General features: G+C 42.8%; 1 protein-coding gene across 2 annotated transcripts in view; it reads right to left on the bottom strand.

Moving 5' to 3' along the window:
• The window catches only part of pik3r3b (phosphoinositide-3-kinase, regulatory subunit 3b (gamma)), a 542,585-nt gene that overhangs the window by 223,131 nt on the left and 305,982 nt on the right, over window positions 1-13,472 (bottom strand). For both annotated transcript variants that reach the window (XM_067990165.1, XM_067990166.1), the window contains one exon: window positions 3,978-4,109. In XM_067990165.1, coding sequence (XP_067846266.1) covers window positions 3,978-4,109 — 132 coding nt within the window. The remainder of the gene's footprint in view (window positions 1-3,977; window positions 4,110-13,472) is intronic.

The raw sequence follows: 13,472 nt of genomic DNA on the forward strand, positions 1-13,472 counted from the left end.
GCCCAAAGACATAGATCATTTGTTTTCCTGGCTCCAAGTGAACTTAGGATCATTAATTAAGGTAATCAATTAAATTTAGGGATCAATTATCATTGCACTTGTAACCGCTGGGCCTTCACTAGGCTTAGAACGGGATCCACAGCTAAGACTATCAGGGTAGCCCAGGAATGCCTCCCTGCGACATGTCCCCTAAATGCTGTAAGTGGGGTGGGCACTTGAGTCAATGGGGCAGAAACCCAGAGGATCCGGCTTCCATCCCAAATGTGGCCCCCGTCACTGGTATTATGCCATATTTGCGTAATTTCTGGGCTCAGTTGTGCCATTCTTAAAACACCTAGATTGGTGCCTCTACTCCCAAGAGGTCTCAGGGCCAGCCAGCTCCCAGACCTCACCAATGCCCCCTGCTGCCAGCTTCTGCAAAGTCCGAGTTATTGGTCAGGATGGATTGTCCTCTTCCTCCAAAGGAATACATAGCACTCCACTTGTCATCTTCCAGCTAGTTATTCAGTTGTTCACAAAACTGTGAACTAGTTGGCCACTTGAATTTGTACCCAGCAACAAAGTTATTATTGATGTACAAATATGATCAATGATGGATTGGAGACAGCTGGATAAAAATATTTTTACTCATGAGTTGACAAGTTCCATTGTTTCATATTTCAGTCAAAATCTGGAAAAATAACTTGCTCCAAGCTAGTTGTAGCCCTAGTTTATATATATATATATATATATATATATATAAAATCGCTATATAAAACCAAATGGTCCTTCTGGCAGAAATATTATTTCATAATTTCACTACTTGTTTCACCAAAATTTGCTGGAAACTGAATTTTACCTTGAGTCTGTAACCATGTATAGTTTTTTATGAAATATTGCTAAAGTATAATAGCCTGGGACTTAATGCTCTATTATATTATACTTTGCTGACAGCATCTGGTCAGTGTGAGGCAGCTATTAATAAGACAAATCAGGTACTGGGGTGCATCTGGACAGCATTGGACTACAAGTCAGAATGAGTTATACTGACATTGTACAGATCATTCGTGGGGTTATTTCTGGAGTATGCATTGTAGTTTTGGTCATCGTACCTCAAAAAGGATATACTTATGTTATTAAGATTTAGAGAAGAGTGCCCAGAATGATTCCACACCTTAGTTGTGAAGAAAGGCTCAGTGGAGAAAAGAAGGGTGAGGGGAGACCAGTTTTCAAAATAATGAAAAGTATAGATCAGATGGAAATAAATCTTGGGGGGTACAATGAACATAGAATTAGAGGACACAGCTTTAATATTCATAAGCCTCGAGTAAGATTGGAGATGAGAATAGACTTTTTCTTTGGTGCTATGTGGAGATTCTGCCAGGTTATTTTAACGCTGCTATGAGCCTACTTAAGCAGACAATGATTTGGAGATTCATCTGACAGGGTCAAAAATTACTTTTCAACAAATAAAGTTGCTCTTTGTAGTATCACAAGCACCATAGCATATTGTTATAATAAAATTTAGCCCATGGTATAAATGGGATTAGCTCCATTATCAGATGGTGCGTTCAACAGAAAAGTTTATTATGCATGTAATATTTGTATGGCAGGATTGATTATTAAAACTGCAATCTCCCTTTATTGCTTTGCCCATCCAAACAGCAGTAAAAAGGTCACCTGATTCATGTGTGTGATATTATACCGGTTATCAATTACAGATACACCCTTCCATTAAAGTGCTCTGCATCTGACCCATCAACGCTAAGCTGCCATACGTGTTTTTTTCCTTTAAAGCCATCTGCTTGGTGCCTTGGCTTCAGTTATAAACACCAGATACTGATGGTGGAATATAACAAATGAGAACACCTTTCAGAGAGATATTTTGTGCATATGCACACAATCATATTATTAAAGGGAGAGGTGCATCTAAATTCAAACTGGGCCAAATAAACCCAATTTGGATCACTTTGGGTCACAAATTCAAATTAATGATAATGTATATCTTATTTAATTTTCATAATGTGGAGATGCCGGTGATGGACTGGGGTGGACAAATGTAAGGAATCTTACAACACCAGGTTATAGTCCAACAGTTTTATTTGAAAATCACAAGCTTTCGGAGATTATCTCCTTCGTCAGGTGAGTGAGTGACCTGACGAAGGAGATAATCTCCGAAAGCTTGTGATTTTCAAATAAAACTGTTGGACTATAACCTGGTGTTGTAAGATTCCTTACATTAATTTTCATAGATTGGGAATGTCAGAGGAATAATTTTTTGGCACCTTTTTTTTTTGGAATGTTCGCTGTATTTTCTCCCTAGTCAACTTGACCTCCCTGTGCCACAAACCACATGTGGGCAGGGGGTGGGCAGTTGAACTGCTCACAAACCTTTCCAATCCTCTTCTGAAACAACTACGAGAAACTGTTACTCTGGCCCAGGGATGACTCTCCCTCAGGTACCTCTTTCCCTGTGGAGGATTGAAGCTGCTATGGTGCCATTTGTTGGTGCTCCGCTACCCATCACCATCTAAACCATGGAAATCTCATTTCTAAGGTTGTGCACAAATAGCCTCTCGGCTTTATTAAAACTATTGGATTCAACTATTGGATTTTCCTTTGGATCGATGTTGAATATTTTGACCTGCTCCAGTTACACATATACTGTCTATAATATTCTTCGGGGCTGATTGAGATCTTTATTACTTCAGTAATATTTTATGAAGATGGAGGTGCCACATGTCAGCTCTCAGATGATCAGGCCGGGCTTTGGCTCCAAGATTGGAAAAATAATAATAGTATACATCAGTACCTTGAATATTGGATTGAAATGATAAATAAGGCCTAGGCCTAGTAATTTATTTATTAAAAAGCAACAGTAAATTATTTTTAGTATCAATTTTCAGATGATGTTTGATTTTAATAAGTAAATTACTGTGAATGTTATTACTGAAGACAGCACATAGTTACAGCCAGCTACCTGCAAATAGAAACCAATTCCACAGTAGCTCTTTGTTTGTTCTACATAGGTAGCTTGTACATTTTTTAATGATCTGGTGCAATATCAACCATTTGATCGTACCTATCAATAGTCTCTCATTTTTATTGGCCCGCAATGGTTTTTAAGCTCGATTAAGGATTTGCTGGTAAAACAGGCTGCATCAAATTGACATTGCTGCCATTTTTATTATCAATCTTTTTACCACTTCCATTACCCCCCTACCCCACAGGCACCAGGAACCCCCATCTGCTTTACTCAAGTAGCCATCCTTTATGTGTGGGTCTTGACAACAAGTATCAACAGGCTATTCAACCGTGGGGTAGCATCACAGTCAAGCCTGATCCTGTCCTCATCTGACATTTTACAGACATGTATTTTCCAGGAGTTATCACTGGGTAGTGATTAGAAATTTTGGCTGATTTAACCCTTCCTGAGGCTAGGGATGTTGAGGCCAATTGTAGTTCCGCAACTGCCTCCCTGACTAAAATAAACTAACTCCTCACAAGGAGTGAACCCGAAACCGTCCTGGTCTAAATGGCTCTGTACCACAGATGTAGTGTATTTATTCACTTAGCCAGCAAAGAGCTAAGACCACCATAGTGATAAAAGTAAAATGGACAATGATATGATTGGGTAACAATTCTAACAGTTGATCCTGAATTTCATGAAATAATACATGCACATGAATATCATGATTTAAATATCAAGTCTGCTAAAGATTCACTATAGTTTGAAAGGTCAGACGTAGAGTAGGAATTAAACATTTTGTAGTGAACAAAGTTATTAAAAATTTAATATTGTAAATCTTTCACATATTACATGCTCATGTTTCTGAGACAGATTTGATAGCTCAGTCAACACTCTCAAACACTGATTTTCTTATTTTAATTTTACAAAGGTAAGGAAAATGATTAACCATTTGCAAAAGCAGAACAAGAAAGAATCACAAATTTAATGTTCGTAAAAAGCTTAGAACCAGTCGTCTGCGATGTTTTACCTTGGGCAGTGTAGACTAGCTCACTGTAAATAACTGGTGGAATCACAGGTGAAGGCAACCCTCGTAAGTAATGCTTCAGTGCATCAGCAATGGTGTGGATGTCATTTTGATCAATATCAACAGCTGCCATATCTGAAACATAATGAAGGAGGTTAAAGACCAGTGACTTTATTAGCATAATTCATCAGCTTCCTTACTACATATATGTTAACAGCACAGTCTTGTTGGCTGTTCTGGATTGCCCATGTTAGGGTAAAATTACACTTAATTTGCTCATCCCCTAAGATTAAGTATATTGTGGTTTGACACACCAGAACTGCCAGGTACTTGAATCTGCCAGCCCCACTTCCTGTCAGGTTACATTACTTCCCGTCAGGTCATCTCAGAGCCTTTAAAAACCGATTTAACTTGCTTGCTCATAACAAGTGGGTTTGCTTTTGGTTCATAATGGAAGACTTTGTAGTTTCCTCAGCTGTGCTCCCACTTAAAAAAAATATATAAGAGAGCTCAGAAACGTAACTTCTTGAACACTTCTTATCAGGGACGGAGATTCATATTCAATGGTTACCTGATACTTGACCTTGCTTGCTTTGTTTCAGCAATTCATGGCCAGGGCCCTAGTTGAAGCACCACAAGATGATGAAAGTAAAAGGCTCCCTCCCAGGCAGGAATGGAAAAATAAACCTACATCCTATGACTCCACCCCGAATGGAATTCTAGCTATTCTGGCTGATCATGGAGTGACACAGATGGTAGTCACAGTAGCATCTCCAAAAACCCAGCCATTTGCTGAATGAGGAGAGAATGGGTGATGAGTGAGCTGGAAGAGAAGGGGAAAGAGGGCAAAGTGACACGAGGGAGTGATTTTTTGAGGTGAAACGGTCAAACTGACAAAAATGGAATGCATGGAGAGCGATGTGCTGCACAAGAACCATCCCGAGTGGTGGGGTAATGAGGGATAAGGTTACTAGCAAGATGCCAAGAGAACATTCCAGGGAATGGCATTTGCTGTAGTGGGCTAGCAAAACAACTTCTCTGATATATTGGATATGTAATCGTGTATGGACGCCTTATCATCAAAAACATTTCAGCTCTATTCAATAGGTTCAGTGGAGTAATTATCATTACAAGGGGTCTGTTCTGGGACAAGGGCTCCAACAACATTAACTTAAAATTCATCCTTTAAACTGCTACTGTGAGAATATTGACTTTTCTTAGCTATCAGCTTTGTTATTAGAAGTGGCTTTTCTAGGTTATGTCCACTGCTCTGTGCATAGATTAGTTTGCCACCCACACTTTTCATTATGAAGGAAATCAAATGGGCGCATATAACATACTGTACAAAATCATTCAAATTGAAAAGGGATTGCATCTCTTTCACTAACATTATTCGACTAACTTGTAAAACTATTAACACTCTAATTTAATCAGTTATCCTGAGATGAATTATTAAATCTAAATGTTTTCTTCTGATACCTGTTCATTGAGGTGGATAACAGCAGTGCTGTGGAATGGAATATTATCTGACCTTCTACATGAAACACTTTCACTCTGGGTGAGGTATGTCATATTGTGGACAGAGGCAGAACATTTCCTGCGCTACCCTGACAATTTACTTCAACCTCAACATCAAGACTAGGGTCCCTTGACTCCTTGCTACTGCACAATTAAGGCTCTATTCAAAAACCCTTTGCCAATCTATAAAAATGTGGTTTTCCACAAACGGTCATGGTTATGGGTGGAATTTTTGGCTCACAAACTGCAGCAAAATTTAACAGCCACTGGACTTCAAAGGAATCATATTATTTGAACAACTTTGAGAGATTTCTAAGATATGGTAAGGTACTATGTAAATACAAGTCTTTCTTTCAAAGCATATTTTTTAAGATCTGCAATAGCTCAGTGAATAAGAACTTTCGTGCCAATTAGCATTGAAGGACAATTACGCCCTGTAGCCTTATGTCCAATGCATTCTGGGAGCATTGTTAATATGCCAAAGTGTACAGTGGAAAGACATAATTATATTAGAAAAACATAGAAACAATAACAAATGTTATTCAAATTCGGCACTCTTCTGAATAAGAAAATTAAGATTGGTGCAACGTTTCTATCCTATCTCAAGGTGTCACTAGCATAGTAAATCCTGGCCGCCACTGACGCACTGAGTCCTCACTGAGGCTCTGTAGCGGGAACTCCTCGATTAGTAAGTCTCTGTCCCTGTCGCCAGCCCCTGTCCATCATTTGCCTTGTAAAAGGCAAAGTAACCATTCTTCCCCTCTCTTTGAGGGTTCCACCAGTCTCCTGCCAAAGTTATGGCAGAAAAACAGTAGAACCCACGTGGATTTCCGGGGCCACAATCTCGGGTATCAGATTTTCAAAGTTTGCTTCAGATATCTAAGGACAGAATATCATTTCAGTCCGAACCCTCAGAAACTTGAGCTAGATTCAAACTTAGTCTTGGCCATTATAGCATTGCTTATAACACCAAGAAAATTGAACTTGTCAGCATATATAAATAAGATATGTCCTTGTCAGAGATAAGTTTCAATGTACAGAATTATCAAAAATCAGATCTACACTACCGCCAGTTTGTGCAATTCAATCTGTTCCTAAGCATACAACCTAAATCCTTTAAGCATTGACAGTTCCCTTCAGCACAGATCTACAAAACTGATATCCTGGTACATTACAATAATGAATTAGCTCTGTGAGGACAGCAGTATAATTTTTGCATCAAAACTAGAAAAGAACAGCTGATCCTAATCAAGCAAGACTGGAGCATCTTCCTCCAGATCCCTTAATACCTCACTCCATCAGCTCATGGTTCAACTCTTGCTGTTTCTGCCACCCCCCACCTCCAATGACAATTTATTCATGTCCCATCTGGTACTGCATACAGTTGTCAATGTTTTTTCTTCATTTCCCATCTAACTCTCTGTGTTTGCCCTGTGATAAAAATAAATCCAAGGAGTAACTGATGAGTTTAGACACAAAGACATGAAATAGTGACTCTATGTCACAAGTTTAAACACATTGGGGGTCATTTTGACCTTACATAATGGGCTGCCAATTTGCTATCACCCATTTTATACGATCACACAAAGTCAAAATTACCACCATTAACACAAAACCTTTGTTGCAGACCTTCCAGATTTCTTCCTTCTGACGTCTGATTATACGAGCTTATACATGTGCGTCAGAGGGTAATACAATAGGGCTTAAAGCTCATACTCAGAATATTGTAAATAAATGTATGTTTTCCTGGTTTTACTTTAATATATAATGGTAACATGCTGTGAGACCATGTTTGCTTCAGTGTGTATGATGATACAATAAGAGTACTGTAACAATCATGTGATATCTACCACATTACTGATAGCAAACCATGGAACTGCTATCTCTGTTAAATATTCTATTTGAAATAGTACACAGGTTATTAAATCATTATTAAAAGCAAAATACTGCAGATGCTGGAAATCTGAAATAAAAACAGAAAATGCTGGAAATACTCAGCAGGTCAGGTGGCATCTGTGGAGAGAGAAACAGAGTTAACGTTTCAGGTCGATGACCTTTCATCAGAACTGGGAGAAATAAAAAATTTAACACTTTTTAAGCAAGTACAGAGCCAGGGAAAAGGGGTGGGGTGGGATGGGAGGGAGGAGGGTGGGGAGGGGAGGAAAGAACAAAAGGGAAGGTCTGTACTAGGGTGGAGAGCAGTGTGTTTAAATGGCAAAAGGCATGATGGTGCAAGGTAAAGGGGATGGTAATGGGACAAGCAAATAAACAAAAGATGGGTCTAGAAGAGCTGTGATGGTAATAGCATCTGCTGTCCAAAAATATGGGAGCAGTGGTTATGATCTGAAGTTATTGAAATCAATGTTGAGTCCGGAAGGTTGTAAAGTATCTAAACGAAAGATGAGGTGCTGTTCCTCGAGCTTCCGTTGAACTTCATTAGAACAGTGTTGGAGGCCGAGGACAGAGAGGTCAGCGTGGGAGTACGATGGAGAATTAAAATGGCAAGCAACCGGAAGCTCAGGATCATGTTTGCAGACTGAACAGAGGTGTTCAGCAAAGCGATCGTCCAATCTGCGTTTGGTCTTCCCAATGTAGAGGAGACCGCATCGTGAGCCGTGATTACAGTGTACTAAATTGAAAGAAGTACAAGTAAATCACTGTTTCACTGAGATGGAGTGTTTGGGACCCTGGACGGTGGGGAGGGAGGAGGTGAAAGGGCAGGTGTTGCATCACCTGCGGTTGCACGGGAAGGAGAGTGGGTGTTAGGGGTGATGGAAGAGTGGGCCAGGGTGTCGCGGAGGGAACGGTCCCTTTGGAATGCTAAAAGGGGATGGGAAGGGAAGATGTGTTTGGTGGTAGCATTGCGCTGAAGGTGGCAGAAATGGCAGAGGACGATCCGGTGAATGTGGAGGCTGGTGGGGTGGAAGGTCAGGCCAAGGGGACCCTATAGTGGTTCGAGGAGAGAGGGGAATGGGTGAGGGCAGAAGTGCGGGAAATGGGACGGACATGGTTGAGGGCCCTGCCAACCACAGTGGAGGGGAATCCTCGATTGAGGAAAAAGGAAGACATGTCAGAAGCATTGGTGTGGAAGGTGGGATCGTCAGAACAGATGCGACGGAGACGGAGAAACTGGGATAATGAAATAAAGTCCTTACAGGAAGTGAGGTGAGAGGAAGTGTAATCAAGGCAGCTGTGGGAGTTACTCAGCTTATAACATAGAAACATAAAAAACAGGAGCAGGAGTAGGCCATTCGGCCTTTCAAGCCTGCTCTGTCATTCAATATGATCGTGGCTGATCCTCTATCTCAATACCATATTCCCGCTCTCTCCCCATAACACTTGATGCCATTTGTGTCTAGAAATCTATCTCGCTCCTTCTTAAATATATTCAGTGACTTGGCCTCCACAGCCTTCTGTGATAGAGAATTCCACAGGTTCACCACGCTCTGAGTGAAGAAATTTCTCCTCATCTCAGTCCTAAATGTCCTACCCTGTATCCTGAGACTGTGACCCCTTGTTCTGGACCCCCCAGCCAGGGGAAACATCCTCCCTGCATCCAGTCTGTCTGGCCCTGTCAGAATTTTATATGTTTCAATGAGATCCCCTCTCATTCTTCTAAACTCGAGTGAATACAGGCCTAGTCGACCCAATCTCTCCTCATACGACAGTCCTGCCATCCCAGGAATCAGGCTGGTGAACCTTCGCTGCATTCCCTCTATGGCAAGTATATCCTTTCTTAGGTAAGGAGACCAAAACTGCACAGAATACTCCAGGTGTGGTCTCACCAAGGCCCTGTATAATAGATATTGTTTGACAACCTATCCCCAAAAATGGAGATAGAGAAGTCGAGGGTGGGAAGAAAAAATTCTGGGCTAGAAATTCGGCCGTGTAGCGCCCGTTTTTCAGGCGCTTCACGGCTACCTGAGGTCCCAAAATAGTGTCCGGAATGCACGTACGCACACATCTAGCGTGACGAGGTCCGGACGCCATCTTGGTAAAGGGGTGTGCACAAGCGCAGATAACGAATGCCAGCAGCATGTAAAGTAACGAGAATACGCGTTAGATCAGTGTGCAACGCTTATTTAAAGGGATAGATACCAATTTGGCATTCAATGTACCAGCCAACCACGACCAGCTGAACATATCTTAAACAGCCTGGAGGACCCTCCCCCCCGCCCCCCCCACCACCACCAGCGCTATTTAAAGGGACCATGCTGCTTCATTAATGACCGTCGCTCCATCATAAGGTTGGAAATGGGGATGCTTGCTGATGATTGCACAGTGTTCAGTTCCATTCGCAACCCCTCAGATAATGAAGCAGTCTGTGCCCGCATGCAGCAAGACCTGGACAACATCCAGGCTTGGGCTCATAAGTGGCAAGTAACATTCGCGCCAGACAAGTGCCAGGCAATGACAATCTCCAACAAGAGAGAGCCTAACCACCTCCCCTCGACATTCAACGGCATTACCATCACCGAATCCCCCACCATCAACATTCTGGGGTCACCACTGACCAGAAACTTAACTGCACCAACCAAATAAATACTGTGGCTACGAGAGCAGGTCAGAGGCTGGGTATTCTGCGGTGAGTGACTCACCTGCTGACTCCTCAAAGCCTTTCCACCATCTACAAGGCACAAGTCAGAATGTGATGTAATAATCTCCACTTACCTGGATGAGTGCAGCTCCAACAACACTCAAAAAGCTCAACACCATCCAGGACAAACCAGCCTGCTTGATTGGCACCCCATCCACCACCCTAAACATTCACTCCCTTCAGCACTGGCGCACTGTGGCTGCAGTGTGTACCATCCACAGGATGCACTGCAGCAACTCGCCAAGGCTTCTTCAACAGCACCTCCCAAACCCGCGACCTCTACCACCTGGAAGGACAAGAGCAGCAGGCACATGGGAACAACACCACCTGCATGTTCCCCTCCAAGTCACACACCATCCCAACTTGGAAATATATCGCTGTTCCTTCATCGTCACTGGGTCAAAATCTTGGAACTCCCTACTTAACAGCACTGTGGGAGAACCTTCACCACACGGACTGCAGCGGTTCAACAAGGCGGCTCACCACCACCTTCTCAAGGGCAATTAGGGATGGGCAATAAATGCTGGCCTCGCCAGCGACGCCCTACATTCCTGAACGAATAAAGAAAAAAAAAATTACAGGCTAGTTGATGGATTATTGCTTTAAGCTGTTGATGCATTTGTAACTGTTTTTGGATGTCTCCTATACTTGAATACTAGGACGAGGGGACATCGCCTAACATCTAGAGCCAGGACATGCAGGAGTGAAGTTAGGAAATGCTTCTACATGCAAAGGGTGGGAGAAGTTTGGAACGCTGTTCTGCAAACGGCAGTTGATGCTAGCTCAAATGTTAATTTTAAATCTGAGATTGATAGATTTCTGTGAACCAAGGGTATTAAGGGATATGGGGCTAAGGTGGGCATATGGAGTTAGATCACAGATCAGCCATGATCTGATTGAATGGCTAAATGCCACTGCCACTTGCTGCCGCCTGTTATGTGCCACCTTCTCCTGCAAGAAAGTGAGAAGTGTGTCAGTGAATGTCCTGCAGGATGTTTGGGTGATGTAGAATCATAGAATCCTGGAATCATAGCAAGTTACGGCACAGAATGAGGCCATTCAGCCCATTGTGTCCATGCCGGCTGAAAAAGAGCTATCCAGCTTAATCCCACTTTCCAGCACTTGGTCCGTTGCCCTGTAGGTTACGGCACTTCAAGTGCACATCCAACTACTTTTTAAATGAGTTGAGGGTTTCTGCTTCTACCACCCTTTCAGGCAGTGAGCTCCAGACCCCCACCATCCTCTGGGTGAAAAAAATTCTCCTCAGCTCCCGTCTAATCCTTCTACTAATTACTTTAAATCTATCCTGGTCACTGGCCCTTCTGCTAAGGGAAATAGGTCCCCCCTATCTACTCTATCTAGTCCTGTCATAATTTTATGTACCTCAATTAAATCTCCCGTTAGCCTCTTTTGTTCCAAAGAAAATAACCCCAGCCCATCCAATCTTTTCTCATGGCTAACATCCTTGTAAATCTCCTCTGTACCCTCTCTAGTGCAATCACATCTTTCCTGTAATGTGGTGACCAGAACTGTCGCAGTAGTCAAGCTGTGGCCCAACCAATGTTTTACACAGTTCTAGCATAGCCCCCCTGCTCTTATATTCCATGCCTCAGCTAATAAAGGAAAATATCCCATAAGTCTTTTTAACCACCTTATCCACCTGTCCTGCTACCTTCAGGGATCTGTGGACATGCACTCCAAGGTCCCTTTGTTCCTCTACACCTCTCAGTATCCTCCCATTTATTGTGTACTCCCTTGCCGTGTTTGCCCTTCCCAAATACATTACCTCACACTTCTCTGGATTGAATTCCATTTGCCACTTTTCTGCCCACCTGACCAGTCCATTGATATCTTCCTGCAGTCTACAGCTTTCCTCCTCACTATCAACCACACAGCCAATTTTTGTATCATCTGCAAACTTCTTGATCAAGCCCCCCATGTTCAAGTCCACTCATTAATATATATCACAAAAAGCAAGGGACCTAATACTGAGCCCCGTGGCACCCCACTGGAAACAGCTTTCGAGTCACCAAAACACCCGTCAACCATTCCCCTTTGCTTCCTGCCACTGAGCCAATTTTGGATGCAACTAGCCATTTTCCCTTGGATCCCTTTTGACCAATCTGCCATGTGGGATCTTGTCAAAAGCCTTGCTAAAATCCATGTAGACTACATCAAACGCGCTACACTCATCAAACCTCCTTGTTACCTGCTCAAAAAATTAAATCAAGTTAGTCAGACACGGCCTTCCCTTAACAAATCCATGCTGACTGTCCTTGATTCGTCTGTGCCTCTCCATGTGACGGTTTATCCTGTCCCTCAGAATTGATTCCAATAATTTGCCCACCACCGAGGTTAGACTGATTGGCCTATAATTACTCGGTCTATCTCTTTCTCCCTTTTTAAACAACAGTACAAGGTGAGCAGTCCTCCGATCCTCTGGCACCACACCTGTAGCCAGGAAGGATTGGAAAATGATGGTGAGAGCCTCCACTATTTCCTCCCTTGCTTCTCTTAGCAGCCTGGGATACATTTCATCCGGGCCTGGCGATTTATTTACTTTGAAAGATGCTAAACCCATCAATACTTCCTCTCTCTCACAATGTTTATTCTATCCAATATTTCACACTCCTCCTCCTTAACTACAATATCTGCATCGTCCCCCTCTTTTGTGAAGTGCCTGTCATGGTTGAATAGCTGTCATTGTGTGACCTGTGAGTTGTGGTAATGTGTGAGGGTGAAAGGAAGCATCTGATTGAAAGAGTTTGTTGATAGGTGGGTGATGGGGGGGGGCGGTGTAGTGCGTGGAGCAGTGGATGCGGCTAGTGGTGTAGTTGGTAGGAGACGCCATTTGACAGTTGACCTCACTCACCTTGGCCATTCATGTCAAAGCATTAAATTCTTTCTGCACTACATCCATGTTCGTGGTGCTGTGCGCCTGGCATTGACTTCATTCCCCACTGCCTCCCACTGCCTCCCAGTGCCTTTTGGGCATATGTCTGGAGGGCTTCTTGCCCCCCCCTCCCCCCTGCGGATATAGGATGTCCCTCCTTCTGTCCACCTCTTGCACCAAGGCCTCTAGTGCATCAGCAGAGAAGCTTGATGCACGCACTTTTGCAGGCCTGGTACAAACTCAGATCGGCAGATTGGTGAGGTCTGGAGTGCAGATTGGAGGATGTGGGATTTAGTAGTGCACAACCTTTATTCAATGTTTTAAAATAACTCAACAGTTTGTAAACATAGGGATGGGACCTGCATCTGTGTTTTACATGTGTGATGTCTGATCGCCATTCAGACTCCGTGCAGATCTGTATCTTATTTTCCGCAAATAAGAGGTGCAGGATGCCTTTAAGAAGTGCGAGCAAATCATGCGATATTTGGGC

The sequence above is a fragment of the Heptranchias perlo genome, chromosome 9, assembly GCF_035084215.1.
Source record: "Heptranchias perlo isolate sHepPer1 chromosome 9, sHepPer1.hap1, whole genome shotgun sequence".
In the NCBI taxonomy this organism is placed as follows: domain Eukaryota; kingdom Metazoa; phylum Chordata; class Chondrichthyes; order Hexanchiformes; family Hexanchidae; genus Heptranchias; species Heptranchias perlo.